Consider the following 21,426-nt stretch of genomic DNA (forward strand, 5'->3'; position numbering starts at 1 on the left):
AAATGTCACTGAAGCTCAGAAAAAAAAGCCAACAGCCGCAGCCTCACTTGAATAGCAAAGGACTGACAGATGTGGAACCTGAATATTCAATAACAGAGCAGAAACAGTAAGTCTCTCAGTGTGGGATTTTTTTTGTTTGTGTTAATTATACTAATTAGAATTAGAACTTCCACCACTCAATTTTCCTGCAGCTGCATGGTGCGAGCTGCAATTGTTAGAGCTCATGGAAAATACTCCAACAGAGGGCACCAAGAAAATTGCTTACAATCTGAACACCCACATAAGCCTGTCATGTTGGAAAGACTGCAGACAGCATAACTAATAAAGTTATTGTGCTATTTTGAAAGAATAATAGCATGTTTGAAGAGACCATATTAACCCTGTTGTAAAGTATTGATTGCACTCTGTAGTAAAGGAAATGAAGCAACAAAGACATAGTGTTTTAATTCTTTTCTGTTTGCTCTTGCTAGTTTTACTCTGTTTCAATTTACACCTATATTTGAGAACACAGAAAATGTATCACCTATGGTTCACAAAGACAATTTTATTTTCATAGACACTCTTCCAGCAACCTGATGCTTTTAAGATCTGCACTTTGGTTCAACCGAATGGTAGTGAATATGAAAGAAATCTCCATCTAAAAAGAGTTTAAATCCTGTTTGTCATGTTTAATTCCAAGTGAAAAAAATAAGTCAACACAAATGCCAAAAAAATTCACACACACACACACCCCCCATTGGTTCTGGACATGCTAATTTGGAAGTATTACCAAGAAACAATAGTATAATTACCATTTCAGCCTCTAAGCAAATGCTTTAATTCCATTCCAGTGCATTACAAACAAGCAAAACAAGAAGTGTGTCTTTTGTAACAATTTGCTGTTGTTTTGCAAGCACATCTGCGTTCGTACATCTAACAAAACAACAGCATTGTGTGAAACTGTTCTAGAAGAAGCTGAGGCAAATATTAGGATGATTTTAAGAATTAATATTCTCACAGTATTTAGATCAGTTGTCTTGTCATTACAATAACCAGACTTAGTGGTATACAATAGTTTTATTTAAACTTGATAAAATCTATTTTCTTATTCTGTGCTACACAGTGAGTTTAAAGATAATAGGGCAGCTGAGTTAGCAGAGAATGATGGACAGTCCAAGTGTCATCTTTTTATAAACCAATATATAAAAATCAGTTATGATTATGTTCAACTATAAATGAATATAATTTCTAATCATTCTCTGGGGTGATCTACATATTTTAAATAGCTCACCTATTTATATATATATATTTTTTTTTCAAATGATGCTTTTAAGAGCATGATTCCTGTAATTGCATTTCCTTCCTTTTCTATGAGAGTATCTGTAAAGACATTTGGCATGTCATCAGCAAGAACAGCAGATGGAGAAAGGCCTTCCTACGTGCTCTGTCAAGGGAATTGCAAGTTTAGGTAGGGTTTTAATAGACATCAGGGATTTAGTGACATGCCAAAGATTGCATGCCTGCACCGTACCTATTACTTGTGCCTTTCTCTCTTAATAGAAATGAAAACAATTACTGTGCAGAAAAAATTTAGCTTCTCTTTGTGAGTACTATACCATATGGCACGGGGGATGTATAGCTGACAAAATGAATGTAAAAAGAAGTACATACACTTCAGATGATGTTAGTTGAACTAAATATGTTTCAAATTTTAACTGAACTGATAGAAAAGTTTACAAATACAAAAATATTTCATATGCTAATGTCAGTTCAAGTAAGACATAAAAATGCTTGTTACTGACCATGGCTTTATATAAAAATGGCCTTGGGGACCAAAAAAAAATCAACAGAGACAACTATGTAAAGCATTGTAATTATAAAAATAAATAAATAATTGAAAAAGATATTTTCCAAGTAACAGTCTTGTTATCACATGATAGCACATGAAACTGCAAATAGAAGAAATACTTTTCTCAGCTACTAAGAAAAGAGATTTTCCTGATAGGACATGATTTTCATAATAAGGCACAAAGACATCTGTACTGGTTACTCATGGAGTAAAACATCCTTTGGTGGGAGAGAAAACTTGTACCCTTTATCTTACATATTTTCTAGAGGGTCATTAAGAAAAGGTGTATCTGATGAGTTAGAGCCTCAGCACTCTTATGAATAGACCCAAACACATATACATATAAACATATGTTTTATACACATATATAAAAACCAAACCAAACAACAACAAAAAAAAGAAAAAAAACACAAAACCCAGCTGTGCTTCTTTTATGAATAACTAAATGCCCTTCCAGAAAGCTCCTTAGCATTCTCAAATCCTACTGCACTTGAAAGCAGCATTGAAATTCTCCATGAAGAATATATGTGAAAAAATCAAGTTTGTGCAGATTCTAGAGCCAGATGGTAAAGTATGTAAAGAACCTTTTAATGTCCCAAACTCTTTCGACCTTTCATGGCATGAATTTCCTTCATTTTTCAGAGGACGGAGGAGAGTTGATGTCATGCTCTAGAACTCAGCACAAGGTACAGAATTAACAGAGCTCACAATTAGGTAGGCCAGAGGGAATATTCACACTTCTGCAATAATGTTATTTGTAGGAAAAAAAATAGAAAAGAAAGAAAGAAAAAGAAAGAAAAAAATGAGATTTGGGAGCTCCGGGATGAGAATAGCATTGAAATATTAGTTACTGTGTTATAAAGCACAGGGGATTTGTACCAAGAACACTGCAACTGCAGTAAGATCACTTGAATCAGGTTTCAGACAGCTTAGTATCTGGGTACACAGGGGAGAAACACGAGCTATTAATTGCAATATTAATCATATATTGCCACTGTAGTAGTGCCAGGTTGCACTTCACAGCATGTCTGTGAAGACCAAATGTCTTTTCAGTAATTTCTTCTACTGTTGAATTCCTTCTAGAAGGCTTGTACATAACCGTGTTTTGAGAAAGAAAAAGAGGCAATTTCACATGGGCTGACTGACCAGATCCATGACCAAAATCTACCATGGTCATACAGTCTGAAACTTGTGTTCTGAATACTGTGGTATGGCTAAAGCTAAGTGCGAGACACAGGACATGTAGAAGGATCTTAAGGAGTTTCTTTGGTCATCTTTACCCTTCATGTTTTTTCCTGTCTTTTCTTTCACTTTGATAACAAGAGCATTCCTGCCTTGCTCTCATTATCTCCCTCACCAATGCCTGCTCTCCTGAGACAGCCATATACCCAGCCACTCTGTGAACCCAGCATAGAATACCTGCTAATGTTTACTTCCTTGAAGCAGGGATGTGCCAAGAAACCAACCAATAAAAATATCTGTTAATTTACATCTCCAGTGTAGCTTTTCCCAAAATGGTACTAAAATATTTTATGATCTGTAGTCCTCTTAATATGCATCTGTGAAGACCTCTTATAATATTGTTGTGAAGGGTTGTGCAAACAACCACTCTTTCACTGTGTTAGTCATTGTCATGTGCTCAGTCTGCTCTCACTCATATTCCCTCTGAAGTCACTGAACTTTATAGCCATGCAAGGGGACTCAAAAAAAAAAAAAAAAAAAAAAAAAAAAAAAAAAAAACATTAAGGCATATCCCTACCAGCTTCAGACAGGCACCAAAGCACTGAAATGGAGGCAATCAGCCCCAGGTATCATCAGGCAAGAGCCTTTTGCCGGTCCAACAAATGTAAAACATAGTCTCTCTTTATTTCCTTTCAACCAAGCAACATTGAAAGTAGCTAGAAGGCTCAGATGATTGGAAACAAGACATTAAGGCATTCATTTATAAAGTGCAGTTCGAATTCAGACAGACTGGTCTTAAATGAAAGTCACTACCATGTGATGACTATTCAATTAAAGCTCATGTTCTCAGACATCCACATCACAGAAACAGTTATCACAGTGGTGGGCAGCTTCTGCAAAGACAAAGGACTGCACAGCCTGGATGACTACAATAACTCCTAGTGTCCTGAATGCTTTTCTGTCTCAGTAGATCAGGGCTGAAAAACATTGGCAGAGTAGCTCATGGAGAGTTGCTTTTTTGCTAGTTGTGTTGTATCGATGCTGGGGATAAACACAGGGCTTTCAGTCTCCCAGGGCTGTCAATCTGTCATCTTTCACGTACACAGAGAACAGGTTTTGCCTTTTAAAAGAAAGAACACTGTGAACAGAAACTGATCATTAATCAAGGCTTATTTCTCCACATGGAAAAAAAAAATTAAAAAAAAAAATCAAAAGTAAGTCACCATCTCCACATTTGGAATCCTATTTCACTTCACAAGCTATTAGTATATGAATATAAGTAAAAAAGCTATAAATTTAAAGTAAAATCAGAAAGTTTGTCCTGAGAAGAAGAAAAGAGGTCTCTGTCAGGGATATAATGGCCTATGGAAGCTGAATAAACTTGTACAATACACAATGCTATGACTCAGTGCTGGATGGAAGAGCTATGTATGCTATCCATCAAACATTCACTTCAAGACAAACCTTAAAACTTTGAACACAGTAGAATTAGAAGATCACATCCCTTTCTGCAATCTGTGAATGCTGCCAGGCAATCTACCTTATAGCAACAATGTTTATAAAAAAAGACCTCCATATGTTAACCTGAAATAAATTAATTAAATTTCTTGTGATTTGTAACTGGATAAGTAAAGTTTTTCTTTGTTTCAATAACATGTTGGAATAAAATAGCGTAAATCAATAGAATAACCCAACTTCCCCAGGTGTTAGAAACACAAATTTCATTGTAAATCCTGCATGACTCATACCCCTGGCAGTTTATGATTTAAAAAAAAATACAGTAAAAATAATTTTAACTAAAGTGCTTGCTAGCAACATATTTTTAATCATTTATTACTGACAACCCCCTCTAAGATCTATAGTACTTGGATAAAACAATAATTAGTGTAGGCAAAAGTAAAGACAAATTTAGAGAGACATTGTCTAGGGCAATTTTTGGAACTTAAATCCTGACACATTATCAAAATTAAGTTGACTAGTCATTGAAATCCACTGTGAAGCACAGAGTCAGTTAAAGACAGACTCTTCAAAAATAAAAACTGAATGACTTTTTAGGCTACGGATTTAGTCAGCATTATTGTTGTCACTTAAAATGAGGTATTCTTGCATGATACTGTCTGGCCTGTTACACAGAAACCCAAGAAATGATACTTTTTGTGAATTAAAAACTAAATCTTAAAAAAATTGTCAATTTTAATAGGCATTTTGTGTTTTTACCAGTTTACATGTTTTAACATACATATATTTTTCTTCCAAATGCTTTGTAAAAGGCACTCAAAATATGTTGACAGAAGTTATAAGATATGGCCCCATCTAGCAAGCCATTATCATCAGTTATAATGAATAAGGCCCTGATTTCAGTAGGACTATTCACCATACCTTATGGTACTACATAAAGAAAACAATGAGGTGACTGGACCTAACATGCTATCAAATTCATTGTGTGAGTAATGTTCTTCCTATTGAAAAATAGGAAGAACAAATACTCTCTGATCTTTCGTGTACAGTAATTTCTAGATGTTACTTATAACCAGAAATGCAAAAGTGTAGGCAGAAGTGAGATTTTAAGCAAACTATACTCCTTATTAAATGAAATATTTAGCAATTTAATTCTAAATTCTAATCATAAATGCCAGACAGCCACTTCTGATCTGCTAACATAGCTAATTACTCCAGTGGGAAAGGAAACAGGGAAAGGGCATTTCAGCTGTGCAAGGACAGGTTTTCTCTGAATCTATATTTTGTCCAAGTAAAAATGGTAGTTAAATGAATTTCAGGGGAATCTTAACCCTTCATCTGCAGGAGCAGAAGTGTTTCTGATAATTGTTGTCTTTTTCTTCTTAAAGAATAAACTAGTGATTTCCTCTACATCATTTATATTTATATTTTTCTTCTTTTGTTCTATTGTTGGCCATAATCTTTTTTGGGAAAATGATTTAATGGTATTGTTGTTTTAGTGGTGCTATCTCTAGTGCTATTGTTACATTGGTGCCACACAGCCAGTAGTCTTAGCACTTAAGTGAGCACTGTAAAAGGTGTAAACCTCCAGATGGGATGCCAAAAACAACACAAAGCTTCCAAATTATTGAGAACATGACCTAAAAAGTAATATGGAACTTCTTGGAGACCAAAATCCTACCAAGTTTGCAAGCATCAAGATCAGATCCACTGAAATTTGCAGTAATATACTTTTGGAGTCAGATTCATTTTTAGACATCTCTTGAATGTATCTCAGCCTAGAAGAGAATCCTGCCCTTCCTCTCTGAAGAATAAACAGCCAAGAAAGGGGAGGAATATACTGGAACACAAAGAAAGACAAGCTGAGGCCCTACAGATTGTCCTAGATCTCCAGCAACATTTGTGATTTACAAAGCTAATAAGCTACATGGTCCCAAGTTTGACGTAAAAAATGGTCAGCTCTTAGATGGTAAGACCACTTTGCAAACTGAATCGATGCTAATGCTGCTATCAGCCCTACAAAAATGCAGGGTTCCTGTTTGAATTGAAAATTGCAGTTCAGGAACAGGATAGGACAGAGGAAGGCACAAAGTAAGATGTATTGATGCAGTCATCATACCAGGAGAAACTACCCCCTTGTAGGCTAAAGGAAGTTTATGTATCCATAAACACATTTCAATTTGCAAGAAAACATTGCTGAGAACCTGAGAACCATGACTCGTTTGAGGGAAATGGCATCTGGAAGGAGTTAGGCAGAGCAAAGTTTGTATGAAGGGCTTATTTAAAGCACATAAAAGGATGGCAATATAGTATGATATATTTTTCATAGCTCATGAAGGTTTGCATTGCATTTTGGCATAAGTATTACAAGACTGTTCTTCAGTACCCTAGCCTGTTGAGATAAAACAGACAGTAATATGAATCAGCTGAGCAGATGATAGCCATGATAATGTTAGTACAGAAATAAAAAGAAAAAAAAAAAAAAAAAAGGCTGCTAAGTTCATTATAAAACCGCCAGATTATTTTATATAAAATGTATTGACATCTCCCCTGGATCTGACATTAAATTGAAAAGAATTTCAGAATCCAGTGGAAATATATTTTTAAAACTGAAATGTACAGCAACGACAGGTAAAACATTTTTTTAATACAAAAGTCTTTATGAACTCTCTTTCCAGAAAACAATACATTTTGTAATGAATAACAAGTTTCCAGGTTTCCAGGTAAACCCCACCAATTCCACTCCACAGTCTTTATTTTTCAACAATGAGTCTAATAAAATTATTTTTAAACTTATTACAGTGTTCTGTCTCCAATTGCATTGTCTTTCACAAAGCTGCATTCTCCAACTTTTCTGATATATTCCCTATGGTTTTTTTTCTAGAGAAATAAGAAATACTCTAGGTATTGCACAACTTAAGATGGATTTAGGAAATACAAGTTTGAAATTTAAAATGCAGGAAAAAAAAAAGAAAGGAAAGGAAGATAATAACTTTAAACATGACTCAAACATCCTGAAATAACGTAATTCAGAGTAATTCAGTAATTCAGAGACACTTGCCATCCAGCAAAAAAGACAAATTAGAGTAATTCAACTGCCACTATACTCTTATAGTGGAAGTTAACCTGCTTTGGATAAGATATATATACACTATTCTTGGAGTCAGTAGCCTTTTCCATTTTAGTGGCTTATTTTAAAAACTGGGAAATTGAAGAGAATAGTTCAGGTCTGAAATGAAGGAAAATAAAAGTGGAGACCTAGGGCTTTATGGCAGATATCTGAAAGTCACGCTGAAATCCTGGAGTTAAATTGCACAGCACTGAGGCAGTAATATTCTAGGAGCAACCAGAAGAAAAGCTGTTGGACCTCAGAGACAAACCCTTTATGAGGCTGTGAGATTTATCCGATGAGACTTTCTTCTTTGGAAGAGAAGATTAGAGGAGAGTTAAAAAATGATGTTCTAAAAGAGAAAGCTTTTGTGTAGTGACATGAGCAATCACTGTACAATACGTCAGTTAGGACTTGTGAATCTGTTGATTGTATATTAATGTGAGTTGATTAATTTCCCTCGAGGATAAAATCTGCTTAAAACTGTAGATAAAATGACACCCATGAATTTTTAGCAATTGTTTCTGCAAAAGTATCTTCAGAGCATTAAAAATTGCTTGGTTTTATTGAGGTGAAGAAAGAATTCAGTGTATCTATCTATTCCACTGCTCTTTGAGAGGCCATATATTCCAATCTCAGTGGACAAATTTACAAGGTAGACTGAAGAATAGAGGGCTGTATTTTGTTTAGCATCTTTCCTTCCCTTGCTGCAGGTAATGCCTGAAAACTGATGCCAGGTGTGACCTTTCCTTTTCAGGTGAGCTGTCACTAGTTGGTATTACAGCTACAGGTATGAAGCAAACATACCTGGGCTGCAGTTTTGTTTTCAGCTAGTAGTCAGTGAGGTTGCAAAATAAACATGAGCATAGTGTTGGGCTCGAAATGACTTTAATCTTATTCTTGTTCTCTTGAGTATGGACTGACTGAAGATTCCAACTTTCACTCCTGGCTATCATTAAAATGAGTTAAGGTAAATTTGAATCACATACTGGGCTTCCTGAGCTCCTTTCTTATTCAAATCATAGCCATATCTTGGTTAACAGCAAGAATTGGAATATATTCTTTTTTAATGGATAAATGTGCCAGAGGAACACCTTTTTTTTTTTTTTTTTTTTTTTTTTTTTTTTTTTTTTTTGTCACTTACTCCTGCTTGTTTATGTTCAAGGTTCTTTTCTTTAGATCATTTTGTATTCAGGCAGCCTCCTCAGCTACCCTCATATGCATCAATTTCCAATTAACATGAAGAGGTGGAAATGCGAAAGAATTTGGATCTCATACAAGAGTTTTGAATACACCACTGTAACACCAGCAATTATTACAGGGAGAGTAATTGCTCTCCTCTGAGCCAAGTCTAGCCTTTTTTTCATTTCAGCAACAGGTTTTAAAGTAATCTATATTGGACATTTATGCCTGGGTAAGCCAAAGTCACTGACAGTCCCAGTAGACCTGCTAAGCACACCATGTTTCTTAAAAGTAATTTCTGATATATAACCTTTATTTGTTCAATTTCAAAATTTTCTCAGACAGACCTGCCTTCAGATAAGAGTTCAGCAACATCTGGTACTGAGAATCTAATGGTAATCTCAAGAATGCTAGTTCCATTACGGGAAGGACAACTGAATTCTCAATATATTGTACAGTTAAATAATTAATTTGCCTCCAAGGCCCCTTCATAAACTGATCACTGGATGCAGCACAACTAGACATAACAGCATTGTGAAAGGTCTTGAGGCTATGGCCATCTTGCACGTCATTATTCTCCCTAGACGAATCACAGCATTTGAATGAAGTTTTTGAATTTTCAGTTGGTAATGGGACCAGAGTTTGACGATTACAAATGCATTTCTGATGTCTGTTTTGTATGAGGTGTCTCCTTTATGACATTTGAATCACTCAAACCTTGTAAAAAAAGAGCCAATGAAAGAGAGATTTAAGTGTTTCCAGGCCTACTACTTGACACACTCACTAACTGTAAGCTCTTTTAAGGTTCTCAAGAGGAAATTACCCGGGTCTGCATTTCTCCTTATGTATAAAAGTACAAAATATTGCAATGTTGCTTGTGCAAATCACAACATGCTAAGACCAGATAAAAGCTGGATAAAGAGTGCAACATATTTTTGGATCACACAGAATCACAGAATCACAGAATGGCCAGGGTTGGAAGGGACCTCAAGGATCATGAATCTCCAAATCCCCTGCCACATGCAGGGCCACCAACCTCCACATTTAACACTAGGCCAGGCTACCCAGGGCCCCATCCAATCTGGCCTTGAACAACTCCAGGGATGGAGCATTCACAACCTCTCTGGACAGCCGGTTCCAGCACCTCACCACTCTCTCTGTAAAGTACTTTCATTTTGTTTCTTTCCCTGAATATTAACTGTGAATTTTTACACAATTAAGCACAAATTTTTAAGCACAAATGTATGAAGATTTACCTAATAAGGGAACAGAAGCAATAGGCTGTGCTTTATACTACTGAACACAACCATTTAGTCTAAAAAGATGCAGCAAAAATGATCTTTCTAGATGGTCCATCTCTACATTATCCCTTTCATTTTTTTTCTATCAGCTTCCGGTTCTCATACATCAGATTAACACCTCCAAGACCTCATACAACTCTACTGTTCTCTACTGTTGGATCTCTTTGCCTTTTGTATTTCAGTGGCAACACATGCCTTAAGGCCATCTATCTATTTTTCTCCCAAGTTCTTACAAATCATTGAAGGGCATATGGAGTGCCTTTTTGGAGCTCTCCCAAAGGCTGAATGACTGCCTTCAACTGAGTTCAGGCTCAGTTTTAGAATTGTGGACTTCGAAGCTCTATATGTTTTGAAATGATTGCAAGTAGCAGGTACAGGTGTGCCCAGCTAAAAAATAATTGACTAATCAGTACAGAAATGTAATTTACCTCTGCAAGTCCTCAGAAGCTTCTGCAGTCTTGTTGGCATCTTCTCCAGGAGCACCAAATGAAATTTTTTCCTATGATTCTGAAGAGGAATATCAGCATGAAACTGTGATGACAGGTATGGGGGTAGAAGCATACTAAAAGTCCTCTAAGTAATGTGGAAAGACGTATTTGCTTAAACCCACATACACAGGAAACATGCTGTGAGAGCTTGTTTGAAAGTAAGCAGTTTTAAGGAGTTTCATGCATTCATAACCACTGATGGATACACCGTTCTTTACCCATTACGTTTCCCAAAGACTAGCTCTCAATGGCCCTTGCATTAACTCACTAGTGTCTTACAGAACAAGACTCTACTGCAACACAGCCTCTGATAGAATAGCACCTTTGATGTTTTGACAAACTGAGAGACAAGTTTTTTTCTGGGCTGCACCTTGACAGAAGAAATGCACTTACAATGTAATTTTGAAGGGATAGAATTCAGCGAAACAATTTATTTCAGAACAGGGCCATGCCTCACTCCTTCTTGAGAGCTATTCTCATGCTATATTTCAGTTGTCAACTATTTTGTCTGCTCAAAGAAAAAATAAGAAAGCATTTGGTCAATAATAGGGAATGTGCTCTTTAAAAAAACCTCACAGGCCATTTTATCAAAACTGCAGAAATGACAAGCAGAACAAAATGATATCCAGTCTTTAGGTAAAGAATGAAAAATTCTAACCCAGGAGAGCATTGCTGAGAAAGGTGGTCAAGTGAGAACAAGAGGCTTGAGATGGGAAATGTAATCACAAGAACCTGTCACTAAATCAGGAGATGGGGGGCTGGAGAATGTATGCAAGAGCTGCAGGAGAGTTTCTGGCTACCAAGAGTCAAAGGACAATTCCTGTTTCATGCCCTATTCCCACTATGAATTGCAGGTAGGCAGGTGAACGTGGTATAAGCCCTGTATAAGCCATTATTTTCATCTGTGCATACATAGAACACAGCAGTGAATCCCTGGCCTTATTAGGCCCTCCACATACCCCATTTCACATCCCAAAAGCAGCTTTATGTCAGGAGGCTATTCAAAGGCATCTGTAAGACACTTAGTATTCTTTCTTTCTCTCTAGTGATGGTTTGTTATGACAAGAGTATTGGCTGCTGGAATTAGTATGGTCTAAAAAAGCCTTCGTGAGTACCAGGCAATAAAATAATATATTTAACTGGAATCTGAAGTGCATCTTACTGAGATAATTTTTTTCAGAGGTGGGAATGAAACAAAGACTCCAGTGCTGGTATTACTGATTAACATCAAGAAAGCTTGGATCAATACAACGCTCACTTTTCGCAAAGACCTCCAAGTTTGAAAAGCCAGATTTTCAGGAGGCCTTGGTTCTTGTTAGGGCTCACCAAATAAGCAGGCAGGCTTTCGCAAAGGAAGCAAAAATGTAGAAGGCTGGAAAGATGGGTGGGAGCCGCAGGAGAATGAGCATCATTGGCTATCTGATCATTTGGCTAGAAAAAGTTTATTTAAATGTCTCTGTATCCCCTCACATTTCAGGAGAATAGTTGACTGTTCCCGAATAAAAAGAGGAAGAAAGAAATAGTTTTGCTGGTTAGGAATATGTATTTTTAGTATAACATATTTTACATACCATGAAAATACCATGGGAAAATACCATGCTAGATTGGAACAGGCTGCCCAGGGAAGTAGTAGAGGTGTTTAAGAAATGTGTGGATGTGGCACTGAGGGACATGGTTAGTGGGCATGATGGACGTGGGTCAATGGTTGGACTGGACAATGTTAGTGACCTTTTCCAACCTTAATGATTCTATGATGATTATTGATGATTTTTGGTGTTTTTCTGTGAGATAATACATTATGGTAGACATTTGTCAGTCTACAATAGGAACCAAACTCAGTGATGGTCTGTGTTGAAAATTACGTTGTGATGAGCTTAGAAGGACCCAAAAAATATAATGAGAAAGTTTTAACAGGGAATGCAGAGAAGGTACAGGCATCTAGCAGAGTTCCTGAAACAAATTTGCTTGTTATTGAGCACTTTAATTAGAGATCATAATTGACAAGATAAAGTCCCTACCTTCCTTAATTTCCAAATCATCTTTGAGCTGAGGAGAAAGGCATTTCTATGGAGTGCCTGCATCATTTTTCTGCTGCTACATTTGGCACATGCAGTGTTAGCTTGGATCATTTTTAAAAGTCATGCAAGAGATAATATAAGAATGCTTTGCTCTTAATTGAAAATGTAAATGACAGTGAAACATTTAGAGCTCTAAAAACATAAAGGATAGGAAAAAATAAATCCATTCATATTGTGTAAGATAAAAATAATCTCTAACCTGATATGTAAGTTAAAGTATTTGTCAGTGTGTGAAGCACATTAGAAGGATCCAAAGAGTGAATTGCAGTGCATAACATCTCAACAGAGATGTACCTAGAAGAAAAGTGGGGTCAAGTGTGCACCTTAGCTGAACCTCTCAAGCTTGAACTCTCCAGTCAAGGAAAGAATAGTAATCAAAATCCTCTTTGCTGCTTTTTAATAGGAATGTGAGCAATGGAAGAGGCTGAAATCCCAGGAGACTCCCTCTGGCAAACACAGAAGTTATCTGGATAAAGAACAGGCAAATGTGTTTCAGCGGGGCACAGAGCTGCAGGCCAGGGAAATGGAGCAGAGGTAGTGCTGCATGTCCACCCACCTCTGCTACCCTTGTCACTCTCTGGATGTGGCAACCTGTGGTGCAGGTCATTGGAGAATCACTGAATAAGCTGAGCTGGAAGAGATCTTAGAGCCCATCCACTTCCAATCCCCACCCCCTCCATGGGCAGGGCTGCCCCCACAAGCTCAGACTGCCCAGGGCCCATTCAACCTGACTTTGGGCACTCCAAGGAGGAGGCACCCACAGCCTCACCACTCTCTGAGTAAAGAATTTCTTCCTAAATATTTATTTCACTCTACTTTCCCTCACCTTGCCAGAACTTCCCATATTACTTGCAGCCAGCATTTGGCCCATCCTTCCTGAAACGCCAGCATCAGGAGGTCTGCCTCGTGCAACTCCCATCCTCTTTAGGACTGAACAAAGAGCCTGTGTTTACTGAAGGATGTCATTTGTATTTTGTGGTAAGCATGCAAGTTGGGTTTTGGCCACTCCACCCAAATGAAGTACAAAGGTTTCCAGCTGTACAGGTATTTCCTTTCTCTCTCTCCCCCCTTTTTTTTTTTTTATTATTATTATTTTTTTCACTGAAAACATGAGAGCTTATGGGGTTTTGAGGCAAACCGATCAATCGCCACGCATTGGCTAGAAAGGATTTTGAATCACAGCAAACCTTTGCTGACCCTGGGTTGAATTTCCAGTTTGCAATAAAATCCGTGCGTTTCCACTGGCTTCGGGTTCTGTTGTGAACATTATATAGCATCTCCAATTACAAGCTGCTGCCTCAAAAAAAAAAAAAAAAAAAAAAAAAAAAAAAAAGTAATAAAAAAAAATGGTTAAAAAAGATTTGGAGGCAATTGTACTTAGTCAAACAAAAACCCAAAAAATCGCAGCACTCGCCCTTGTATATGTTATTCCAAGTGCTTTTGAGGATCCTAAGGTCCAAAAGCATGCAGACTCGTGCTGCTTTCATGGAATGCAGCCCTCGCTGCACGGCACATCCCAGGTCTGGGGCTACCCAGGTCCTACGCGGTGCACGCAGATCTGGCGGAAAGGTCAGCTTTTATTACATGCAGAAATAATGGTGCAAATGGCAATACTGTTTATTACAATTTCAATTCCGATCAATGAGACTTCACCGGCACCACGAGCTTGATGAGTGTTGCCAAAGAGAAGGGAGGGAAAAAAAAATCTCGTCTCGAAGACACAGCCCGCCCGGGGCACGGCCAGAGCGCAGCGCTCTCAGCCCGATCCACGACGCAGTTTTAGAACCAGGAGCACCGAGCGAAGCACAACCTGCTCTGCCGGACTTTCCCTTTGCAAACAGTGCCCGGGACCTCCCAAACCCGCCGCCCCTACCCCGGTCCCCCCGCTCCGCCAGCTTCTGCCTTCCCCCGAAGCTGTGCCCACCCGGGGGGCTCGCAGAGCTGTGCCCGGAAGCGCCGTGCCGAGAGGAATCGAGCTGAGCCGCGCTGAGCTGCTCGGAGACACGCAGAGCCAGGCAGTGCCGAGCCGAGCCTGTTAGCGCCTCGCTGAGCCGTGCCGTGCTTAGTCGTGCTGAGCCGAGCCAGGCAGTGCCGTACCGTGCCGTGCCGTGCCGTGCCGTGCCTAGGCGAGCCGGCGCTGCCCCCACGCCTGCAGCAGGAGGCGCTGCCGGGCGCCGCTACGCCCGCGCCGGGGCCGCGGGCCGGAGTCCCACATTCCCTGTGCCAAGTGCCGGGGAGCGGGGGTTGGACGCGCACTCGGCTCCTCCCTCCCGCCCCGCTCTCCCGGCAGCAAAGTAACTCCGGAGGACGAGAGGAGCCGGTGCTGCCGCGGTGCTGCGCCCGTCGCGCCGCAGACGGCTGCCCCGGCGGGCGGGCGGCCCTGGGCGCGGGGCTTTCCCGGGCGGGAGGGCTGGGCGAGGCGAGCTCCGCCCGCCGCCGCGGGCCGGGGCAGCCCCAGCCTCTTTGGGAAACTTCTCGGCAAGTCGGCATGGGCAGGGGGGCCGGGGCCGCGGCCTCTTTGCCGCTGCTGGCGGCGCTCGCCCTGCTGCTGGCCGGAGGCTCGCCCGCTCTGCCGGGAGCGGCCCGCGCCCAGCTCTCCGCAGGTGAGTGAGCGAGCGAGCGGGGCCAGGTGAGGGCGGGACGGGGCAGCGCCCGCAGGCGTCTGCCGGACCCGGGGTGCGGGGTGTCCGGTTCGTCGCCTGTTCCCGGGTTCTGCGGGTTTCGCAGCGGGCGCGGGCGCCTCGCGGAGTCCCCTTCCTCCTCTCCGCCTCCCCCGGCTGCCTCCCTCTCTCCTTCCTTCCCTCCCTCCCAGGTGGCGTCGGTGCTCGCGGAGCGCCGCTTCCCCGCCGAAACTTTTCCCGGCCCTTCGCAGCGCCCCGCGTCGCTGCCGCCCGCTGCCCCCTTCCTATAAAAAGGAAAAAAAAAAAAAAAAAGAAAAAAAAGAAAAGGAGAAGGGAGGGAAGGCAGCACGCGGGGCCGGCGTCTGTTTTGTTTAAAGTCGCCAACGTTTCGCCCTTTTCTCTCATCCGCCGCGGGGCTTTGCGGGAGAAAAGCCGCCGGGAGCGGGCGGTGGGCGCTCGGGGAGAGGGCGGAGGGCCGTGCTCAGAGCCGTGCTTCTTAGCTGTGCTCCGAGCCCCCCGCCGCTGCCGGTGGGTGGTTTCCTCGATTTGCTCCGGCTGAAGCTGTGGTGCGACCGTGGGTTTTGTTCGTGGTGCGAAGTGTGGCGGTCTGGCTGAACTCCGCATTTCGTTATTATTTTTCACAGTACTTGTGCCGGGTGCATCAGTTGGCCAAGTATCAGAAACCTGTTAATGCAGGACACTGAATTGAAAACTTGAGCTCGAAAGCTGCCACTAGTGAAAATAGATGCGCTCCTAAGGCTTGAAGTGCAGTTTTTGTAAGGGCTTTTTTTTTTTTTTTTCCTTTTTTTTTTTTCCTGGTGCTATCAATTAATTTTTAATTGAGAAGTTTGAGATGTGTCGTTGTCAATTAAGAACAGTGCTAAAGCAATAAGATAAGTGATGCTGCTGCAAACAGATTACATCCCTCCTGCGTGGCTGCCTTGGGTGCCCATAATGTAATGTCTGTGTATCAGAACTGTGCGGTTACGTAAGCACCTACAGAGCCCTTCTGCCACGGTAGGGACCTTCACTGTCTGTGGGACCACTGTGTTTTAGGAGCAGCTAAAATGAAAGATGTCAAGATATACAACATCTCTTCACTGCAAACACTCTGGAATCAGAGTGGTTTTGCTGTACTGTAATTTGTGAGACCGGTGTTAATTCTTACATAAAGATTTTCCTACAAGCTTCAGTGGCAGAAGAAGAGTGGGAAGTTCTGGTAACTTACGTGCTCTGTGGTATCTTATGCAGAGAACGTAGCATATATAGCCTTTATTGGAGCCGAGAATACAAGAAAGGAGCTTTGTACCTTGGAGTATGCATTAAGTAAGCTGAGAGGAATGTTCAGAGTTGCTCTGACCAGAGTAGGTGAAGCTTGTCAAAGAGTTGGACAATCGTATCTAGGAAACATGAGATACAGTTTTTGTGCAGCTTGTCAGCAGCTACAGACTGGTTTCTATTGGCAAGCATCAAAAATACTGATGTGTTGTACTGTCAGAGGGTTATTAATTCCAGACTAGGTCAGACTTTCTTGAAGGTTTGGGGAAGTGGCTTTGTCGGGAGTCGATGCTTGCAGTATGTTCAGTTGAAGTGAGGTGATGCTCTGACATTGATAAGATACATTCAGTGTCCTCATGTAGAGCTTTGCTCTGCTGAATGCTTTCTTATGATTATTCTTGATTTGAAGGCTTTGGATTTAATAATCATGACAAAGATCGTTTTTGTTCTATGTTCTAAACAAGTCCCAGAAGCACTTTGTTTGTTTTGTGTTTTGTTATTTTTGCCCGTTGGTTAGACGTTATCACCCACCCTGGCGTCAGTGGATGCAGGACACAGAGGTTGGGGTTTGTGTGTCCATTTCAGTGAGGGCCCCACTGCAGCCTACAAAGATTCCTACACAGCGACCATAGGAGTGTTTGTTTCTCTTGTAGTGATCTGTCTTTTAGCAGGAGTGATGCATCTTCCTTCCACTGTCTTTCCCTGCTTTCCCACCTTAATATAACAGCATCTGGATTTCCGTGTTAGCCTGAACTTGTCTCATTTTCAGCTTCCTTTGTATTAGTATTCTTACTGTCTGAATTGCAACAATTTAAAACGGTGCTAATTTTTCATGTTAATTAATGATATTAATTCTGTTTGGACCTTTCACAGATTTTTCTCTCACTGTCATTTGATATTTATTTCCATTTTATGATGCTTTGCACCACTGTTGAATGGCGAACGTCAGCCAGATCCGGAATTCCTTGTATAAATTGGTGTATTTATTCAGGGTCTGATCAAATGCCAGAGAACAAAGTTGGCCTTCAGGAGTGTGCGTGTGCTGGAGGTTGGTTAGCTGCTCTCCCTCCTTACAGATTCCATGAAAGCAAAGCAGAAGGCGAGAGGAGGAGTGGCGGCAAGTTAGGAGAAGGAACAAGATGCATCTTGTAATTTGTTGCTGTCTCAAAAATTGTACTTGTGTGCTACCTCCACCCCCTTTGCATGCAGTTGAAACACCGTCTTTCCTCCCGGGGTTCAAAAGGGAAAAGCAGACAGCTTCCCTCTGCCCCTCGCTCCCCCCCCAGAGCCAAACCGTAATCCACAGCGTCGTATTTTCCTGCCTTCTGTATATTGTTGCTTTACACTGCTTCTTTCCTGACCCCTCAACTTGGTTGTGTGCCTGTCAGAATCTAGGCCAAAATGTTTTGGCAGCGTGCACTTTGTTGAAGTCTGGCTATTCCTTATATAGCACCTTCTTTCATCTGTGACTCCTACTGTTCGATAAAGAACAAGTTCAGCTTGTTTTCACAACTTAAGAATTTTGAATTTTTTTTTTTAATAGTATTTTTAGCAATTTGAGTGTTTTCAATTTTTGGGGGGAGAAGTATTTTCAGTTTTTTGTTTTTTTTTTTTTAATGCTGCCTGCTTGTCAGTGCATTGCATTGCTTCAGACAGCGTCTGTGAAAGTGTGTGGGTTTATTTTTAATATTAAACAAAAGATCCAAGGATAGAAGTTCTAAAAAAGAGTCAGCCTGCCTGGAGTTATCTAAGTGTGGTGTTTCAGACCATAAGGATAATTAAGGATAAAAAATAGGTTTGTATGTTTTACAAGTCCAAGCCCTTGATTTAAGTAGTTGTTCTTCATATTTCCTCATTCAGAGTGCTAACAAATGAACAGACAAGTGTAAATATTTCTCAATTAGTAATACACACTTTTTTTTCCATTGATATTGTAGACTATTTCTCCCAAAGACAGAACGTAACTAAGTTATTTGATATTATGATATAACTAAGAATTTGATATTATGAAGCAGAAAACATTTTTTTTTAAACCACAAAGTCCTTATAATATATTTACACGCAGAAACATGCATACCAAATCACAGTAAGCGCATCTATTTTTTTGTATTTGTAATCATGTAGAATTAGAAATTAAGCATGCTTTATAATTGTTTTAAAATCCTTATTAAGCACTTAAACTCAAATTAACCTTTTGCTGCCACAGCAACAAAAGTCACTTCAGTCATGCTTTATTTTTGGATGCACTACAATTTGCATATGATACGCAGGACACACTCGTGCAGGGAGGTGCGTATGTGTAAGAGACTTCTCAGTGGCTTTTTTTCCACCAAGCTGTTGAAACGTATTGACAAATTACAGGGATGATGAGTGGAATTAAAAGTGATTTTCTCACTTCCACCCCCTCCTCCCCAAATGTTTTACTTTCATTTGCGTGTTCATCTCTCTTCCATGAGAGACCACTTTCTCACTTCTATTACAAATATAAAGTGTATATTAATTTTTGAAGTTGAAACTTTAATGGGAAAATGGACTTGAAAGCACCCAGAAGACACAGACTGTACAAGTCCTGCTTAGTCTATTTTCTCTGAGAAAATCGTGGCAGGGCTTGATTAGTTAGTGTAAACAGTCAATCTTGAACCACGCACTGTCTTGCCAGTACTTAATATTTACATTAGGTATTAAAAAGAAGTGAGGGGAAAAATGAAGCAACCTGTAGAGATCAGCATCCAGTCTCTGATAGTGGGCACTCTGAAGAGTGATATGGGCAAGTAAGGTGAGTAAGGTGAGTGGCTTTGTATGGTTGCTGTCTGTCTGCAGAGACAATGTGTTGGTATTTAATGTCATTAAGTGGTTTCTCACAACCATAATTGTGCCTAATAACATCTTCAATCTGTATCACTGAGCATTTACAATACGTGGATTACATGTTGTGTGGAAAAAGCTACAGTCCTTTGTTTATTTTGAATACAGTTGTTTTGTTTATTGTCTTCCATCTCTTGTATTGAAAAAGATGGTTAATAATTGGTCCCAATTTATTTTCATGCCATGCAGGATCCTGTAGTGTTCTACACTCTCTCAACTATTCATTTTCTAGTGTGAAAAGTGCAGTTGTAGCTCTTTGTTAAAAAGATACTATTCCACCTAATTTTTCATCTCTTATCAGCTTTCTGTTTCTTTTCTAGTTCTACTAAGTTCCTTACAGTATCTGAGGCACAGCTGCCCAATGGATTTATTTAGTGCTTAATAATGATTTCTGACCTTAGCCGTATCACAGTCACTCCCGGCACATGCTTTGCCTTCTTGAACATTTGTACCACTACTGGTTGTGAGCTGAGAGTTTCATGCGACTAATTAGTTTGCTGCTGAATAGCTGAGATCTCATTGTTTAATGATAGTCTATGAGGTGGCTATGGCAATCCCAGCGGGCGCTCTGGGAAAGGGGACAGTCTCTTTGATGAAGAGAACTTCTAAACGAGGCTCTTGATGGACCTCTCTTGTTGGTGTTTGGGAGAGTTAACCTAACGCTGTGGATTTTTCTCCTCTTTCTGAAATGCTTGCAATACAAATGAGATAAAAGGAGTTTATCCTCTTATGTGAAAGTGTTGGCAATATTTTGATTATAATACAAAGATGTTGAATGGTGTTATCTGGGTATTTTCTGTTCTGGAGTCTTTATGGTGTCTGTCTATAACCCTATAACCTCCATAGCTGGAAAACCTTTGGGTCATCTCATCTCTCAGGAGTTGAGTACTTCACTAAGCATCAGCTCTGCCTCACATTAGCATCTGTTTCGGGGAAACCTCTACTCTTCCTTTTGCAGCATAGATTTCATTGAATACGTAATAGGAAGCCTTCAGAACAATTACTTTAGCAGTGATAATCAAGTGAATCAGGACAGGGCTCGTGTTTTCACGTGCTAATAGGATGTTGGCTGTCATCGTTTATTATTGTTGTGGAAAGACGCCTTTGTAGTGCTGCTCCCCGAAGTGTGCGCTCAGACGTGGAGCTTCATTTACCATCCTCAATCCCATTAAGCCAATTTAAGTTACTGCTGCCACAGAGAGGGGGGAATTTTCGTCCCTTCAATAGCTCTTGGGTCTTTGTGCTGGATCTGGCCTCAATACGCCTGCATGTGAGTTCATTTAGCTTTACGTCCAAGTTCTTGGAGGAAAGGTGGTGTTAGTTACCTTTCCATGGGTGAGTTTAGCTTACTGGCAGTTGTGCAGCCTCATAAATCTGATGCATGGGAGAATGAGGTGGGGTGGTGTGAAGTGAACTGTCATGCCTTCATTCATATTGACTCTAGGCTGTGCCTGCTGTGTGGCACTTCATTCACCCAAACAAGTGGAAAGAGGAGGCAGAAGAGCATAGACTGCCATGTACTCCTGAAGTTCCAGGAATTAGGCTGGATGAGGGCAGCTGGGACTCTCTCTTTCCTTGACATGCATATTTGAATAAACAGGGTGGAACGTGTACAAGAATTAGGGGAGATGACACCTAGATGATACCAACCTAGAATTAGAAAATGTTGCGACGCCCAGTTTGGTGTGCAGCAGGAACTGGTTTAAAGCCTGGTTGTGCTGTCTCGCCTTTTTCCCTCTGTAGTCTATCCTTCTCTTTCCCTGTATGGGCTCTCGTAGGGACCTGCTGTGGCAGCAAGGAGCAGTGCCTATCCTTTCATGAATCCTCTGACTGCATGGGGCTGTGCAGAATTTGAAACAGAAGTTCACATTACACGTGTACATGTCAGTGGAAGAGGGAAAATAGTCATGATTTCTGCAGGCCAAGTGGAAATGTTATAAGAGTGATAGATGACATCGAAAGGAATTTTGTGTGAGCTTATTGCAGAACTGCTGCAAGGTCCTGCTGCAGCTGATTTTGTAAATCAGAAAATCATG

At 40.5% G+C, this 21,426-nt stretch overlaps 1 protein-coding gene across 1 annotated transcript in view; it reads left to right on the forward strand.

Moving 5' to 3' along the window:
* Nucleotides 1-14,676: 14,676 nt before the first annotated feature.
* Nucleotides 14,677-21,426, forward strand: part of PTPRK (protein tyrosine phosphatase receptor type K) — a 391,871-nt gene continuing 385,121 nt past the window's right edge. The window contains exon 1 of the mRNA XM_085217336.1: nt 14,677-15,229. Coding sequence (XP_085073462.1) covers nt 15,115-15,229 — 115 coding nt within the window. The 5' untranslated portion in view covers nt 14,677-15,114. The remainder of the gene's footprint in view (nt 15,230-21,426) is intronic.

This window comes from Meleagris gallopavo, chromosome 2, assembly GCF_905368555.1.
Source record: "Meleagris gallopavo chromosome 2, MGAL_WU_HG_1.1, whole genome shotgun sequence".
NCBI classification, from domain to species: Eukaryota; Metazoa; Chordata; class Aves; order Galliformes; family Phasianidae; genus Meleagris; species Meleagris gallopavo.